This window comes from Eschrichtius robustus, chromosome 11 (genome assembly GCF_028021215.1).
Source record: "Eschrichtius robustus isolate mEscRob2 chromosome 11, mEscRob2.pri, whole genome shotgun sequence".
Taxonomy (NCBI): Eukaryota; Metazoa; Chordata; class Mammalia; order Artiodactyla; family Eschrichtiidae; genus Eschrichtius; species Eschrichtius robustus.
The window spans coordinates 60,800,525-60,818,944 of record NC_090834.1 but is presented as its reverse complement, the minus strand read 5'-3'; the positions used below and the strand labels follow the sequence as shown (position 1 = coordinate 60,818,944).

Genomic DNA, 18,420 nt, shown 5'->3' with positions numbered 1-18,420 from the left:
TTTAAAATAAAAGGGAAGTTTATTTATAATGGCCATTTATAAATATTTAGTTTTTGAGAAAGCAAATCTCCTTTATTTAAAAAAATATATTTAGATGAGAATTCTTTCATATAGAAAGAACCAATAACCACATATTTTTGTACTTCTCATATCAAGTACACATCCCCTGAGGGTATGTGGCCAGAATACCAGGAAGAATGCAGGAGCTGCAGGATAATTATGCCACACTTCTTGGAGCATAGCACTTGTTACATGCCTATGCAAGCAAAATTAGTCAGAAATCTGCTTTTCTGTGATGGTCAAAATGGTAGTCAGGGGACAGATTGGGGTAATAGTATTTTTATTTGCCATAAAAGCTATCAGAGAACATTTTTATGTTCTGAAAAAATATTGAAAGTTTGCTACTGTCAGGTTATTGGGAGGCATGATTGTATTACTGCAGGCACAGTGCATAAGGAGGGCTCCCTACTTCTGTGAAAATATGTCATGCTAATGTCACTGGCCTGCACGGCTGGTGCTAGTCCACTATACCCAATCAGATTGTGTGGTTTCTTGGCAACTTTGATGAGGCCCACATGTTTATTTGTTGTTGTTGTTTTTAATATGTTTGTAACCTTAAAAGCCAGTGAATTTTAAAATTATTATTTCTAAAATACATAAAACATGACTGCAAATTGTAAAAGTCAAACAGAAGTATACATTTATTTATTCATGTGTTTATTTAGCAAATATTTATTGAGCACCTACTAAATGCTTGGAACTATTATGCGCTAGTGATGCAATGCAGAAAATGTCCTCATGTCCCTTATATTCTACTGGAATAGAAAGACAAATAAATACAGAAAAAATAAAATACTTAATGATTGTAATAGCTAGGCAGAGAGTAACAGGATATTATGATAGAATGTAATAGAGGGAGGGGGGAAACCTGGATAAAATAAAGGAATGAAATATTCACTTAATTAAAAGAATGGCTTACAAAGCTGATTTATTTAACAGATGATTTTTTCAAGGCTTAATGTTTAGAGTAAAATTATGAATGTTTTTATTGTATTTGACACATGACAAGATCAATGCAATGAAAATGAAGCTTGAGAGCTGGATGAAAAGAGTTGATTGTTGGTATTTGAACCATTTAAAACTTGATACCAGACAATAACAAGTGTTAGCAAGAATGTGGAGAAATTGAACCCTCATACATTGCTGTAGGGAATGTAAAATGATGTGCTCACTTTGAAAACAGTGTGGCAGTGCTTCAAAAAATTAAACATAGTTACCCAGCACTTCCACTACTAGGTATCTACTCAAGTGAATTAAAACTGTGTGTCCACACAAAAACTTGTACAAATGTTCATAGCAGCATTATTCATAATAACCAAAAAGGTCTATCATGTGATGAATGGTTAAATGATATGTGATATATCCATATGATGGAATATTTTTCAGCCATGAAAAGGAATGAAATACTGATACATGCTACAACATGGATGAACCTTGACATGTTATGCAAAATAAATGAAGCCAAACACAGAAGGCCACATGTTATATGATTCCATTTACACAAAATGTTCAGAATAGGCAAATCTATAGAGACAGAGAGTATATTAGTGGTTGTTAAGGGATGGGTTGGAGAGTGATGGCTAATGGGTATAGGGTTTCTTTTAGGGGTGATGAAATGTTCTAAAATTGGATGGTGGTGTTGCAATTAAAAACCACTGAATTGTACACTTGAAAAGGGTAAATTTTATGATATGAATTCTGTTTCAGTAACAAAAACCTTAATGCTTTATATATTCCAAAAAATTACAGCATTGGTGACAATTAAAAAGTCATCATCTGTTATCATTCTTTGCTTAAAAGGGTGTTTCATTTTTTTTTTTTTAATTTTATTTTATTTATTTTTTTTTTCACACACACACACTATATTTTATTTTTACAAGCGATAAATAGACTGACACCAAGCATTGTACATGGATGACCACAACAAAAGCAACAATGATTGCAATTACCAAACATGAAACACACTCATACTATGTCATAATATTGACATTCAGTCCAGTAATCCTCCACTGTAACAGCTCCTTTACTTTGCAGTGAAAATTGATTTGTATATTCTTTGCCTCTGAGTCCTTGTTGGATTTTTTTTTTTTTTAATTCAGACAGAAAGTCACAAAAATTATACTCATCCTCATCAGTTCACTCAGTCCCATGTAATTAATTTTTTTTTCATCTTGATCTTTTGTTAGCACTTTTATGAGTTCATCAGTTTTTCATTAGAGTTCTGAAAATTCAGTTCTGCTTATTCATTCAGTTCAGCAGTACAGTCAGTTACCAGAAACCTGTACTTGTCAGAGTCTTTTCCATGAATTTCTTAAAGATGAAACCCTTTTATAGGAACATATTTGCAATAGCATCAAAGTACACACAGAACTGTCTGTAAATGACAAAAGACTTAAAAATGACCACAGTTAAAAATTTGATGAAAGTTCATAATAATGCAGTTGACAAGAAAATTAGTTATTTCTGAGATATACATTTTAAGGTAATAACTAGGATTATGACTTACAACATTATACCAGAACATATAAGATTTTTAGAAATTTCATGTAATGTCTGAAACATTTATATTAACATATTTCCATACAAATAACCCAATGAAAGTTTAGTATTAGTTGTTTTGTTTGTTTGTTTTTTTATACTGCAGGTTCTTATTAGGCATCAATTTTATACACATCAGTGTATACATGTCTATCCCAATAGCCCAATTCAGCACAACACCATCCCCACCCCACCGCAGTTTTCCCCCCTTGGTGTCCATATGTCCGTTCTCTACATCTGTGTCTCAACCTCTGCCCTGCAAACTGGCTCATCTGTACCATTTTTCTACGTTCCACATGCATGCGTTAATATACGATATTTGTTTTTCTCTTTCTGACTTACTTCACTCTGTATGACACTCTCTAGATCCATCCACGTCTCAACAAATGACTCAATTTCGTTCCTTTTTATGGTTGAGTAATATTCCATTGTATATATGTACCACAACTTCTTTATCCATTCGTCTGTTGATGGGCATTTAGGTGGCTTCCATGACCTGGCTATTGTAAATAGTGCTGCAATGAACATTCGGGTGCATGTGTCTTTTTGAATTACGGTTTTCTCTGGGTATATGCCCAGTAGTGGGATTGCTGGGTCATATGGTAATTCTATTTTCAGTTTTTTAAGGAACCTCCATATTGTTCTCCATAGTGGCTGTATCAATTTACATTCCCACCAACAGTGCAAGAGGATTCCCTTTTCTCCACACCCTCTCCAGCATTTGTTGTTTGTAGATTTTCTGATGATGCCCATTCTAACTGGTGTGAGGTGATACCTCATTGTACTTTTGATTTGCATTTCTCTAATAATTAGTGATGTTGAGCATCTTTTCATGTGCTTCGTGGCCGTCTGTATGTCTTCTTTGGAGAAATGTCTATTTAGGTCTTCTACCCATTTTTGGATTGGGGTGTTTGTTTCTTTAATATTGAGCTGAATGAGCTGTTTATATATTTTGGAGATTAATCCTTTGTCCGTTGATTCGTTTACAAATATTTTCTCCCATTCTGAGGGTTGTCTTTTCGTCTTGTTTATGGTTTCCTTTGCTGTGCAAAAGCTTTGAAGTTTCATTAGGTCCCATTTGTTTATTTTTGTTTTTATTTCCATTACTCTAGGAGGTGGATCAAAAAAGATCTTGCTGTGATTTATGTCAAAGAGTGTTCTTCCTATGTTTTCCTCTAAGAGTTTTATAGTGTCCAGTCTTACATTTAGGTCTCGAATCCATTTTGAGTTTATTTTTGTGTATGGTGTTAGGGAGTATTCTAATTTCATTCTTTTACATGTAGCTGTCCAGTTTTCCCAGCACCACTTATTGAAGAGACTGTCTTTTCTCCATTGTATATCTTTGCCTCCTTTGTCACAGATTAGTTGACCATAGGTGCGTGTGTTTATCTCTGGGCTTTCTATCTTGTTCCATTGATCTATGTTTCTGTTTTTGTGCCAGTACCATATTGTCTTGATTACTGTAGCTTTGTAGTATAGTCTGAAGTCAGGGAGTCTGATTCCTCCAGCTCCGTTTTTTTCCCTAAAGACTGCTTTGGCTATTCGGGGTCTTTTGTGTCTCCATACAAATTTTAAGATGATTTGTTCTAGTTCCGTAAAAAATGCCATTGGTAATTTGATAGGGATTGCATTGAATCTGTAGATTGCTTTGGGTAGTATACTCATTTTCACAATGTTGATTCTTCCAATCCAAGAACATGGTATATCTCTCCATCTGTTGGTATCATCTTTAATTTCTTTCATCAGTGTCTTATAGTTTTCTGCATACAGGTCTTTTGTCTCCCTAGGTAGGTTTATTCCTAGGTATTTTATTCTTTTTGTTGCAATGGTAAATGGGAGTGTTTCCATAATTTCTCTTTCAGATTTTTCATCATTAGTGTATAGGAATGCAAGAGATTTCTGTGCATTAATTTTGTATCCTGCAACTTTACCATATTCATTAATTAGCTCTAGCAGTTTTCTGGTGGCAGTTTTAGGATTCTCTATGTATAATATCATGTCATCCGCAAACAGTGACAGTTTTACTTCTTCTTTTCCAATTTGTATTCCTTTTATTTCTTTTTCTTCTCTGATTGCCGTGGCTAAGACTTCCAGAACTATGTTGAATAATAGTGGTGAGAGTGGACATCCTTGTCTCGTTCCTGATCTTAGAGGAAATGCTTTCAGTTTTTCACCATTGAGAATGATGTTTGCTGTGGGTTTGTCATATATGGCCTTTATTACGTTGAGGTAGGTTCCCTCTATGCCCACTTTCTGGAGAGTTTTTATCATAAATGGGTGTTGAATTTTGTCAAAAGCTTTTTCTGCATCTATTGAGATGATCATATGGTTTTTCTTCTTCAATTTGTTAATATGGTGTATCACATTGATTGATTTGCGTATCTTGAAGAATCCTTGCATCCCTGGGATAAATCCCACTTGATCGTGGTGTATGATCCTTTTAACGTGTTGTTGGATTCTGTCTGCTAGTATTTTGTTGAGGATTTTTGCATCTATATTCATCAGTGATATTGGTCTGTAATTTTCTTTCTTTGTAGTGTCTTTGTCTGGTTTTGGTATCAGGGTGATGGTGGCCTTGTAGAATGAGTTTGGGAGGGTTCCTTCCTCTGGAATTTTTTGGAAGAGTTTGAGAAGGATAGGTGTTAGCTCTTCTCTAAATGTTTGATAGAATTCACCTGTGAAGCCATCTGGTCCTGGACTTTTGTTTGTTGGAAGATTTTTAATCACAGTTTCAATTTCATTGCTTGTGATTGGTCTGTTCATATTTTCTGTTTCTTCCTCGTTCAGTCTTGGCAGGTTATACCTTTCTAAGAATTTGTCCATTTCTTCCAGGTTGTCCATTTTATTGGCATAAAGTTGCTTGTAGTAGTCTCTTAGGATGCTTTGTATTTCTGCAGTGTCTGTTGTAACTTCTCCTTTTTCATTTCTAATTTTATTGATTTGAGTCCTCTCCCTCTTTTTCTTGATGAGTCTGGCTAATGGCTTATCAATTTTGTTTATCTTCTCAAAGAACCAGCTTTTAGTTTTATTGATCTTTGCTATTGTTTTCTTTGTTTCTATTTCATTTATTTCTGCTCTGATCTTTATGATTTCTTTCCTTCTGCTAACTTTGGGTTTTGTTTGTTCTTCTTTCTCTATTTTCTTTAGGTGTAAGGTTAGATTGTTTACTTGAGATTTTTCTTGTTTCTTTAGGTAGGCTTGTATAGCTATAAACTTCCCTCTTAGAACTGCTTTTGCTGCATCCCATAGGTTTTGGGTCGTCGTGTTTTCATTGTCATTTGTCTCTAGGTATTTTTTGATTTCTTCTTTGATTTCTTCAGTGATCTCTTGGTTATTTAGTAACGTATTGTTTAGCCTCCATGTGTTTGTCTTTTTTACGATTTTTTCCCTGTAGTTCATTTCTAATCTCATAGCATTGTGGTCAGAAAAGATGCTTGATATGATTTCAATTTTCTTAAATTTACTGAGGCTTGATTTGTGACCCAAGATGTGATCTATCCTGGAGAATGTTCCGTGCGCACTTGAGAAGAACGTGTAATCTGCTGTTTTTGGATGGAATGTCCTATAAATATCAATTAAATCTATCTGGTCTATTGTGTCATTTAAAGCTTCTGTTTCCTTATTTATTTTCATTTTGGATGATCTGTCCATTGGTGTAAGTGAGGTGTTAAAGTCCCCCACTATTATTGTGTTACTGTCAATTTCCTCTTTTATGGCTGTTAGCAGTTGCCTTATGTATTGAGGTGCTCCTATGTTGGGTGCATATATATTTATAATTGTTATATCTTCTTCTTGGATTGATCCCTTGATCATTATGTAGTGTCCTTCTTTGTCTCTTGTAACATTCTTTACTTTAAAGTCTATTTTATCTGATATGAGTATAGCTACTCCAGCTTTCTTTTGATTTCCATTTGCATGGAATATCTTTTTCCATCCCCTCACTTTCAGTCTGTATGTGGCCCTAGGTCTAAAGTGGGTCTCTTGTAGACAGCATATATATGGGTCTTGTTTTTGTATCCATTCAGCAAGCCTGTGTCTTTTGGTTGGAGCATTTAATCCATTCACGTTTAAGGTAATTATCGATATGTATGTTCCTCTGACCATTTTCTTAATTGTTTTGGGTTTGCTTTTGTAGGTCCTTTTCTTCTGTTGTGTTTCCCACTTAGAGAAGTTCCTTTAGCATTTGTTGTAGAGCTGGTTTGGTGGTGCTGAATTCTCGTAGCTTTTGCTTGTCTGTAAAGCTTTTGATTTCTCCATCAAATCTAAATGAGATCCTTGCCGGGTAGAGTAATCTTGGTTGTAGGTTCTTCCCTTTCATCACTTTAAGTATATCATGCCACTCCCTTCTGGCTTGTAGAGTTTCTGCTGAGAAATCAGCTGTTAACCTTATGGGAGTTCCCTTGTATGTTATTTGTCGTTTTTCCCTTGCTGCTTTCAATAATTTTTCTTTGTCTTTAATTTTTGCCATTTTGATTACTATGTGTCTCGGCGTGTTTCTCCTTGGGTTTATCCTGTATGGGACTCTCTGCGCTTCCTGGACTTGGGTGGCTATTTCCTTTCCCATGTTAGGGAAGTTTTCGACTATAATCTCTTCAAATATTTTCTCTGGTCCTTTCTCTCTCTCTTCTCCTTCTGGGACCCCTATAATGCGAATGTTGTTGCGTTTAATGTTGTCCCAGAGGTCTCTTAGGCTGTCTTCATTTCTTTTCATTCTTTTTTCTTTAGTCTGTTCCGCAGCAGTGAATTCCGCCATTCTGTCTTCCAGGTCACTTATCCGTTCTTCTGCCTCAGTCATTCTGCTATTGATTCCTTCTAGTGTAGTTTTCATTTCAGTTATTGTATTGGTCATCTCTGTTTGTTTGTTCTTTAATTCTTCTAGGTCTTTGTTAATAATTTCTTGCATCTTCTCAATCTTTGCCTCCATTCTTATTCTGAGGTCCTGGATCATCTTCACTATCATTATTCTGAATTCTTTTTCTGGAAGGTTGCCTATCTCCACTTCATTTAGTTGTTTTTCTGGGGTTTTTTCTTGTTCCTTCATCTGATATATAGCCCTCTGCCTTTTCATCTTGTCTATCTTTCTGTAACTGTGGGTTTTGGTCCACAGGCTGCAGGATTGTAGTTTTTCTTGCTTCTGCTGTCTGTCCTCTGGTGGTTGAGGCTATCTAAGAGGCTTGATGGGAGGCTCTGCGGTGTTTCATATTTTTTTGCATATACAAAGGAGATGCTTTTCTGTTTTCAGAATTCATAAGCTGCATACTCTTGGGAAACATCTTTTAATCCCTCTGACTCTTAATTTCCTCATCTAACAAATGAGAATGTTGGTACTTCATAAAGTTGTATTCATTTTTTTTCTAAGTGCTATGTTTACTATCATTTGGCTTGGGGGCTTTGATATAATGAGGGATTAGCAGGAGGCAGAAATGAAAACAGTTATAGCTAGAGTGGTAGTTGGAAAGGAGAAATGTTCTCTGACTAGACCATGAGCTCTGTTAGGACAGGGACTGTTTTTTATACCTTTAGCCCCTGTTCCTAATATATTACCTGGCACTTAGTAAACTGTCAAAGGAATGATAGATTAATATTGCACGATGGGGTTATATGTCATCTGCTATACTTTATTTACAGATAAAATTAAAAATTTGGATTCAGAACAAGCAGTGAAAGAAGAAAAAAAAGTGGAGCAACCTCCACTGTCTGTCACTGAACCAAAGCTGGCAGCCCCTGTGGGCCTGAAGAAATCTAGCAAAAAAGCAGAGCCTGTTAAGATGCAGCAGAAGGAAAAAAAAAGGTAGGAAAATTTTGTTATTTGTGGGGGAAGAGTGTCTCTGCTGGGGGTGAGCAGGTCTTTTTGGGCTTATTGACAAGCAGGCAGTTTTCAGTTGAGCACTAAATCCTACTAGGGATAGCCTTAGGGATACAGCTGTATAACCAAAATGAAGAGAGAAGCTCCATAGCTTGTCTAGTGAAGCAGAACTTGAACCAGCCAGTTCAGATGATTTAGAGCCCAAAGCCAGTTTTTTGGGCCCCATTGATTTAAATTGATTGTCTTCTCCTTTACTTCATTTTATATTTGTGGACATGGCATAAGTGTGCCTGATTGTATGTCTCTGTGTCTGTTTTTCACCTCAGATTGCCAAGTGAGGGGTTACTGTTTCCAGTGAAATTTAAGAGAAAAAGTTCTTTGTTTTCTTTTTATATCAATGAGTTTATTTTTCAAGTGGTAAAATGTAATTAGAAAAGAAAATAAAAAGCACACAAGCTGTTAAAAATGAATCCAGGAATTTGAGACACTACCTCATAGTTGGTAGGAGCTAGTCTGTTGAAAGAAATTCTAAAGGACACTGTCAGCACTGATAGGCTCAGACATACTTGACTTTTGTGGCAAGGTTGGGGCTATGCTATTAGAGAACATCAACAAAATGCTGATGTTTCAGAGGGTCAGAGCTCTCTGTCCAGTGGGCCTCACCTCCTAGGAACATATGATTGGGATGGATTAAAATGTTTCTAACCATGGGTACGACACTCGCTGTTGATGGTTATTGCCAGGAATGCATTCAGGATTTCACCACCAAGTAGGACATTAACTGTATGTTTTTAGTAGATGCCCTTTACCAGATTCAGGAAGTCTTTTCTATTCCTAGTTTGCTGAAATGTTTTATGAATGGGTGTTGAATTTTGACAGATACTTTTTCCACATTTATTGAGGTGATCGTATGGTGTTTCTGTTAATGTGGTGAATTACACTGACTGGTTTTCAAATGTTAAACCAGCCTTGCATTCTTGAGATAAACCCCACTTGGTCATGATGTATTATCCTTTTTATATATTGCTAGATTCGATTTGTTAATGTTATGTTAAGAATTCTTTGCATCTATATTTATGGGGGCTATAATCAGTTATTTTCTTTGCTGGTAATGTCTTTGTCAGATTTCAGTATCAAAGTTATGCTCATTTCATACAACCAGTTGAGAGGAGTTTCCTCCTCCTCTGTTTTCCCAAAGAGTTTGTGTAAGGTATATATTGTTTCTTTCTTAAAAATTTGATAAAATTCACCAGTGGATCCAGGCTTGGAGTTTTCTTTGGGGGAAAATTTTTATTATGAATTTGATTTCTTTAAATAGAGCTATTCAAATATTCTTATTCTTTTGGGGTCAATTTTGAATGTGTTTTTAAAGGAATTTATTTCATCTGAGTTGTTGAGTTTATTGGCATAAAATTGTTTATAATATATATAGCCTTATTCTTTGAGTATCTATGGAATCTGTAGGTATCACTATAGATTTCTTCATTCATTCCTAACATTGGTAATGTATACTTTTCTCTTTATCAGTCTTGTAAAAGTCTTACTAATTTTATTAATCTTTTCTTGAAAAATAACTTTTACCTTTTAAAATTTTCTATTTCATTGATTTCTGCTCTTTATTATTTCCTTCTACTTATTTTGGGTTTAATTTGTTATTTTCCTAGCTTAAGGTAGAAAAATAAGTTGATATTTAGTTACATAAGAAATAAGATTAAAGGTAAAAACTATGTCTTGTACTTATTTGTGTCTATAACACACACTAGGCCCTTGATAAATTATTGTTGATTGAATGAATAGTGTGGTGGAGTATCCAGACAGAGGAGCTAAATAATGTCAAGATGGATCTAGGTTATTTGTCCAGTAAAATTTATCACATTGTATTTTATAGTTAGTGGTATTTATACCCATTTTTCCTGCCAGAGCTTCTTGAGAACAACGGTATTTTCTCGATCTTTGCATCTGAGTGTTTAGCAAAAAGCCTTTATGTAGGTAGTAGCTGCTTATTTAATGCTTGTTGAATGATTGAAGGGCCAGTAGGGGAAGTAAGAAGGAATTTGGAAAATTTTTCAATAACCTGGTAAGTAGCTTACAGTGGTCTTTAGAGAGCTAGAGAAAGTTTTTATTCTGGTTACCCCATGAAGTGACCTAGCTGTGGTCAGTTAGCAGAGTATCCTTATGGGTCTATTACGACTCTTACTTTCTACCCTCTGGAATTAAGATCATGAGTTATGAAGCAAGGCTGATAGTAGCACATGAATACTTACATTTTTATTTTGTGTAACATGCTTAAATTATTCCCGAACGGCAACAGGAGGAAGCAAGTGGAGTTATCTGATGATGAGACAAAAGAAACTGAAAACATGAAGAAAAAGAGGAGAAGAATCAAACTTCCTGAGTCTGATAGCAGTGAAGATGAAGGTGGGCATTGCTAATTTTTTAAATTTTAATTTTAATTTTTGGCTAGTGGGATTGTCTCAGTCAATTTGGGCTGCTATAACAAAAATACCATAGACTGAGAGGCTTAAACAACAGGAATTTACTCCTCTCAGTTCTGAAGGCTGAGAAGTCCAAAATCAAGGTGCCTGCCGATTCAGTTCCTGGTGAGAGCTCTCTTCCTCATTTGTAGACGGACACCTTCTTGCTGTATCCTCCATGATAAAGAGAGAAATCATCTTTCTTGTGTCTCTAATCTCATTCATGAGGGCCCTATCCTCGAGACTTAATTATCTCCCAAAGGTCCGCCTCCTACTTCTATCATATTGGGGATTAGGGCTTCAACATATAAATTTTGAGGGAACACAAACATTCCGTCCACAGAAGGGTCAGTTCTTATTATGATGATTTTAGGCTCAAGGAGCTAAAAAGTTACTTATTATGGGTCACAGTGACAATAGTAATCCAAGCACTGAGAGATACAGTGTACCTATTTCTGTTTAAAACCTACTTTAACCTTTTGACAAGAACCATAATCTTATGGTAATTTGTCAAAGTAGCAAATACAAAGGGAAAGAGAATAAGGATTATTACATTTATTATCAAAGACATTTTCTTTTTTAAAAAATAAAATGGAGCTCTTCCTTTGGGTACCTTCATGTGAATCTTATAAAATGGGTGATATTGTAGGCATCAGGGGTATTGGTGGTGTTTTGTACCACATAAGTAAAACCATGCTAAGATGAAGAACCTGTATGGTCATTGTTGAGAGGGAATGACACTGTGAACCCTTCCAGTTTTAAGTTGTAGACACTGTTGTACAATAAGCGAACAGAATAAGGGCAAGAGTCTCGCCTGAAAAGTTAATGTGCCTTTTAAAAGAATATCAATTATTCTAAGAGCCAGTATCAAGTATCCTTCCCAAAATGTGTAAATGAAAGTGTACAGAAAAAGGAGGAGACCAAAGAGAACGATACCTGGGTTGGACTGATATGCCAGACGACTTCGATCCTGAAAAGCCTGGTTTGAGAACCAGTGGTGAAAAGCTTGAGCTGCTGTGATTGATCCTCCATGAATTCATGGCCTAATGAGTATAAACATTTTAGGTAATGGCCAGGGGAACTCTCGTCCAAAGGGATTCAGCATCATATAAAGGTAGACAAAAGCAAACAAACTGACACTAAAAAGAGATTAAAGAAAAATGAATGTAAAAAAAGGAACCTGCTATGCTGTTGAAGGACAAAGCTAAACTTGTTAGACTCTACTCTTACCAGAAACTACTGTAAGAAGCACTGAAAATGGTAACAGAGGCTCCCCAAAAGTGGGGGGATATTAGCTCAAGTGAGTGAAAAAACAAATTACATATACAGGTGACAGTAATGCAAAGGAAATGAATATATCTAAGAAATTGTACAAGAAAGTTGAATATGTCTATGGCAGAGGTACATCTTTGACTCTTCCATGGATTTAGGGTTTCCATTGACTGTGGAATGGATAGGGATAGGGTATTGTGAGCATCCCAGTGGGGCAGTTTGTGTATACTTAATTCCATGTCATTTATCAAAATGCTTTAACCAAGACTACAGAAAGGAAGATTCCCAAGTGTGTGATGAAACAACCATCAAGGAACATTCTGACTGGTTAAGAGTTGAGGAAATAGAGGCAAATCTATGCAGACACACAGGAAAATAACTTAGCAAGTAACTTAGGAATGTGTGCTAATTGGAACAGTTTTCCCTAAATTCCAACCAGGAAAAGAACTTGAGGAAGATTCTAGAAAAGTCTTTGAAGCCATCATCCTAATGTGCATTAAAAAAGTAAACTAGATACTCTAGTATTAGTGGAGTCAGCTCTAAGTCAAGGAATTACTGTGGTTGATTGAACACTCTTTACATACTTCTGAAATATTCTCTGTAGTTCTGATCCTTAGCTCACAAAAATAATACCCTTAAGTGATTAGAAATATGAGTGGGGTTATTTAGTTTGGAAGGGAGAAGAAATGTGAAAGAGGTGGACAACGTATAATAGCAGATGATATAAAGCAGAGGCTCTCAGATTTTTTTTTCTGGCAAAGGTAATTTTTGGCATCTGACTAAATTTATAAACCTTTGCCATTTTATTCCTAAATTTCTTCTTTGTCTCAAAGCCAGTGGGATTTCATTTTAAACCTTCATACAGACTCTAACCTATTATTGTTTTATTTCTGTTACACTGTTAGTTCAATATGCTGTCTTCAGCTCGAAGTTAGTACATGAGCAGCAGGAGTGGAGGAAATGGCAGAGACTTTGCAGTTAGACAGACCTGGGTTTAAATCGTAACCTTTACCACTGACCATGTGACTTTAGGCAGATAACTTAATCAATTCCTGTTTTCTCATCTCTAATATAGGGATGTTATCACAAACTGTGCCGGCCTTTTATGAACATTAAATAAGATGCTGCGTCAAAAGTGCCGGGACAGAGCTTAACATATAGTCAGTTTTCTTATTATTCACCCCACTTTTCCTATTGAAATTCAGTAAGCGTTTAATGGTAATAAACACACTTGAAAGTACCTTCTCTCAGAAAATTCCCGTCAACTTCATATCCTTAACTCTCTACCCAAGGGACTGTTCCTTTCTCTTTCTCCCTGGCAGAGTCATAAGCACCTTTAGCAGTTCTATTTTACATACTCTCTTTGTAAAGCAAGAAAAGGCCAGACCCAGAGAGAAATAACATTAAGAATAATATCTATATTGCTAGGAAAAAGTAGTTTTAAATGGTATGTTTCAGTCCTTGCTACCATTTTCAGTCCTTGCAAATTGCTTATAGAGAATGTTAAGCAAATGACCCACAACCCCTTTTTTAAAGGGTTAAGATAAGTAGTTAAAAAAATTTCCTAGGAAGCTATGAATGATTTTCAGGAATTCTAGTTACCCATCTCTTCCAGAAAACTCTGATAAACAGTGGTTGCATTACTGGATCCCTGCAATTAGTTTTACCACAGCTCTTATTCTGCCCCAACAAAAGTTGCTTTCCTAGGGTGAGTGATGTTTCACTACTTGAGAACCTTTCATCTGAAGAGCTGCAAATCCGTTACAAATATATTTAAAATACACCAATGCATCCATCATTCCTTATGCTTATGTCACTAAAAATATATTGAGGGAGAATGCTTGGCTTGGTAATAAAGACTAAGGCAGACAGACATGGATTCTAGCATATGAATGTGGGCAAGTTTTTAAAAAATCTCTTTGAACCTCAGTTGTATCAATATAAAACAGAAATAGTAATAGTGATTTTGTAGGGTTATTATGAAAATGAATGATTAATGTTTGTAAAGCCCAGAAAATTCTAGTTGTTTTCCCTGTCCTTCCTTTCTTAAAATATTTTGTTTAAAAAAAAATTTTTAAGCAAAGTAATACATGTACACAATTTCAAAAATCAGATAAAATACAAGTTTTATAATGTATAGTAACCTCTCCTGTCAGACTCACCTAATTGACTGATGCTTCCCTTGTCAACTTTTTCCCATCTGCCTTCCATCTTCCAGGGATTTGTTGAAATTTCTTATTCATTAGGAGCCCTTGGCTCCTCTGGTGTTCTTCTCTTCCCTATTATGAGAGGGTTACAACATTTCTTTCCTTTAGTATCGTTTATAATGTTTCTCTTTGGGGGTGTGTGGAAGGGAGAAGGAGGTATATGCTGAATCTTCCTTGACCTAGAAGCCCATCATCCGAGATTTAGTTCAGAAAATGATTCTTTTCCTTTATTTAAAAGAAATTGTTACTGTATATTCAATGCTAGCTAGGGAAATCGTGGTGCCTCTGCCTGTGTGGAGCTTAGAGTCTGAAGGGGGAGTGTAGATAAACAGTCCATGCAGTGCAGTGAGAGGGATCTTAGAGGGCGCCACTGGGATTGTGTTCTCCTTCGTTAAGTCGTTACAGAACTGGGAATAGAGTAAGAACTCTTAAACTTATTACTGAGAGTACTCAAAATTCCTTTTTTTTTGGCATCCTCACCACATAAACTTCACTCCTACCACTGTAATACATTGTGACACAGCTTTCTTAATAGCTATACCTTCAGAAAAACGGGTGCTTGGTTCTGTGGTTTGACTGGACTTTTGCTTCCTTGAGCTCCCATCATGTTCTAGCCTCCCAGAGCTGGTTGATAGCTGGACCACTTTCCTTTTATGTTTTTATTTCCTAGAGCTTATAAAGTTTTGGGGCCCATTTCATACTTGAAGTGTATAATTTATTGTTTCTTTCTGGCTGTTTTTCTGCTTCACCTCTTCAGGTCATTTGGCCTTGAACCCTCCACTGTCATAATTTTTAGCACTGACCTAATCGGTTGGGAGAATTTCAGATCCAAGACTTGTGCTAAGAATTTGAATACAGCCAGGAGATTCAGGGAGCAGGTGAGGCTAAGCAGCTTACCCAGTCCCTTGACCAGCAATTTCTTTGTGGTAATTAAGCGATAGGTCAGCTGAGGATTTTCACTTCCTCTCTTATGGGCCTTATACTATTTCTGGAACTATTCAGAAATGATGGGATCCCTCTGGTGGCACTCTCTTTTCAGGTGGTACCACTTCCATAGCAATATTTCTCTCCTTAAAATATTCTTTCCTGATAATCTCAGTGTAGCAAAATAAGCCTCATCAGTGAGGCAAGTGAGACGTAGTTCCCAAACACATATTAACAGGCAAGTCCTAGCTGTTAGAGCTGTAATTGTGATCATCGTGTCAAAGATGATTCCCCCACCCCACAGTTTATGCTCTTAATATCAGCTGGAAAATTTCAGTCTAACATACATCTCAAGTGATGGCAAATAATCCTCAGATCACAGTCACAAAATCACTGTTACTATTATTTCTGTTTTATACAACTGAAGTTCAAAGAGATTTTTTTACAACTTGCCCACATTCATATGCTAGAATCCATGTCTGTCTGCCTTAGTCAAGCATCCTCCCTCAATATATTTTTAGTGACATAAGCATAAGGAATGTGGATGCGTCGGTGTATTTTAAATATATTTGTTAACGGATTTGTAGCTCTTCAGATGAAAGGTACTCACATTTGGTATAATCTGAGGATTATCTCCACTTACTTGATCTTAAGAGAAAATGTCTGGCCCTGAGTGGTAAGGTAGCATGGGATAGTTGGAATAGTAAGGCTATGGAATCAGACTGACAGGGGTCTAAAACTTCCTGCCTCGGTTGCAAGCTCTGTGCCCATGGCAAGTTAACTAACCTCTCTGAACCTCTGTTTTCTCAATTCTAATGTATGAATAATAGTATTTGTCTCTTAGGTTTGTTGTGAGGATAAAGTAAAATAATGTAAGTGAAATACATGACACATGGTAGATGATCAGTGGATATTTATAAAACAACATCATACTTTGACTTATCTATAAAATTAGGAGCTTAGCTAAGATGATCTCTAAGGTATATTCCAGCTCTAATAATTCTTGATTCTTTGATTCTCTTTGTATGAAAATTAATAAAATATGTATTTTAAAGGTATTTATAGTTATATAATTGCAGAGTCCTTGGTTGTCATGAATTACTGCTTGCAAAATACCCTTTGTTGGACATGGAATTTTAGAGAGCCAGTGGAGAAGGCATTGTACCAGACACTGCTGTAGTTCTCTTATCTAAGCTTGTTTCCTTATTTCAGTCATACCAGACTCTCCTGGGGCTTATGAAGCTGAGTCACCATCCCCACCTCCTCCTGCTTCTCCATCTCCTGAACCAGTGCTGAAGACTGAGCCAGAGCCTCCTTCTGTCAAGGTACAACTTTACTGGGATGTGTCCTTTATCACCCAAGGATAAAACTACTCTGCTACGTTAGTTCGCTGCTATACACTTCACAGATGTCAGTAGCCGGCTCCTGTCTCGTCCTGCTCTCCTATAGGTAGTGCAGAATGGGCATTCCCTCTCTTCTCACCTGAAGAGGGAGTTCAGCCATTAGGTGTCATCTCAGGAATGTGGCCGAAGTCAATCCTGGGAGCTCTTTTGTTTTTCATTCCCTCCAGCTTTAGGGCAGCTGTGCCACCCAACTCCTGTTGGCATTGTGCAAAGTGAAGTCTTGCAGCAGAGTATGTGAAAGACAGAGTAGAACAAACAACTTATGCAGGTTTGTTGCTCTTCCAGAAAAGGGCTGCAAATGGGGAAATACAGTTTTCAATGATCTTCATCTGGCTCTTGTCTGCATCTGTTAGTGTAGATAATGAAGGACTGAGAAGATGGGCGTTTTTTTTCCTTTATGACTATTAGTTTTCCTTAATTCTTTGTGTTAAGACTGTCATTTAAATTTTGCACTAATTTCCTCATTAGCTGAAGAGAAAATGGGGTGGAAGACCAGTGGAGAGAAAAGGAAGTTGGTATAAGTAATACCTTTTGATACTAAATTAGACAGTTGTAACGTTGCAGTGTCAAGATTGAACTAGCAGGTATCCACAGCAAGGGTGGATGCCGTGGAGACCTCTGGTTTGGTTTAGAGGCCTTCCCTGAGCGCTTCCATAGTATCTGCTGTGGCCTTCCATTAAAGCCCTTACCACAGTGGATTGCAATGGTCTGTTTTCTTTGTCTCTCTCCTCCACTAAGGCCCTTGTCCTATTGGTCTTTTTAACCTTGATGCCTGCACTACCCAACAAAAGTTTGTTGACTGAATGAACACAGTTCTTTGCTCAACATGCTACTTTTCTTCTCACAATGAAGTATCAATGAGCGTAACTTGTCTGTGGTTGGGCTGGTCCCCTAAAGGGAAATTTGTAGATAACTTGTTTAACTTTTTATCGTCATAGAATATTGGAGGGTGATTGTTATAGAGTAAAAAGCTTTTGTTATTTTTCTCTATAGCTTGATAGGTCAATTTAATGTTGTATCCTCTGATCTTCCTATGATCTTTTAGGGCTCAAGTGGAGAAAACAAAAGAAAACGAAAACGTGTGCTAAAATCTAAAGCCTTTGTGGACGAGGAGGGCTGCATAGGTAAGAAAATTTTTTGACTCCAAATCCAGAGATAGAGTTATTACCGTGGAGAGCACCTTAATCCCTTACAGAGCAGGGTGCCTCAGACTTTAATATGCACATGATTCATCCCCAGGTGGTGCTGGGCTGCTTTCCTGTGGCCCACACCTTTAGTAGTGGAATATAGGGAACACTACAACTAAAGTCAGAATACCTGGGTTCCTGTTTGGGTCATATGCTTGAGATCTTGCATAAAAGTCACATCATCTCGGTGGGGAGTTTCTTGATCTGTGGAGTGGAGGGAAAATACCATTTTGCCTACGTGTGGGATTGTTGTGAAGATTCATGTGAAGTAATATATTTAAAAAACACTTTCAAGATGGAAACCACAATACCAATTTTAAATCATAGACATTGAGAAACATTTGGGGTTTTTTTGAATGTTTGTTTTATACATTTGAACAGTGGAAAAGAAGCTCCTATAGATGACTAGACTCTGAAGAGAGTGTCAAGAGTCTTCTTTGTGTTTTGTCCCGTTTGTTCTGTAGAGGGGTCTGACTCTTCCAAATCACTTCCTTTATGTTTCCTGCTTGTAAGCCATGTTAGGTAAAAGCATGTGCTTTTTATGGAGGC

The 18,420-nt window shown here is 36.6% G+C and overlaps 1 protein-coding gene across 3 annotated transcripts in view; it reads left to right on the top strand.

The window, feature by feature from the left end:
• POLD3 (DNA polymerase delta 3, accessory subunit) overlaps positions 1–18,420 on the top strand; it is a 68,584-nt gene that overhangs the window by 22,874 nt on the left and 27,290 nt on the right. For all 3 annotated transcript variants that reach the window (XR_011075476.1, XR_011075477.1, XM_068556391.1), the window contains exons 8-11: positions 8,227–8,389; positions 10,716–10,822; positions 16,494–16,606; positions 17,730–17,808. Coding sequence is in view for 1 of the 3 variants with exons in the window: in XM_068556391.1 (XP_068412492.1) it covers positions 8,227–8,389; positions 10,716–10,822; positions 16,494–16,606; positions 17,730–17,808 (462 nt within the window). In the remaining 2 variants the exon portion in view is untranslated. The remainder of the gene's footprint in view (positions 1–8,226; positions 8,390–10,715; positions 10,823–16,493; positions 16,607–17,729; positions 17,809–18,420) is intronic.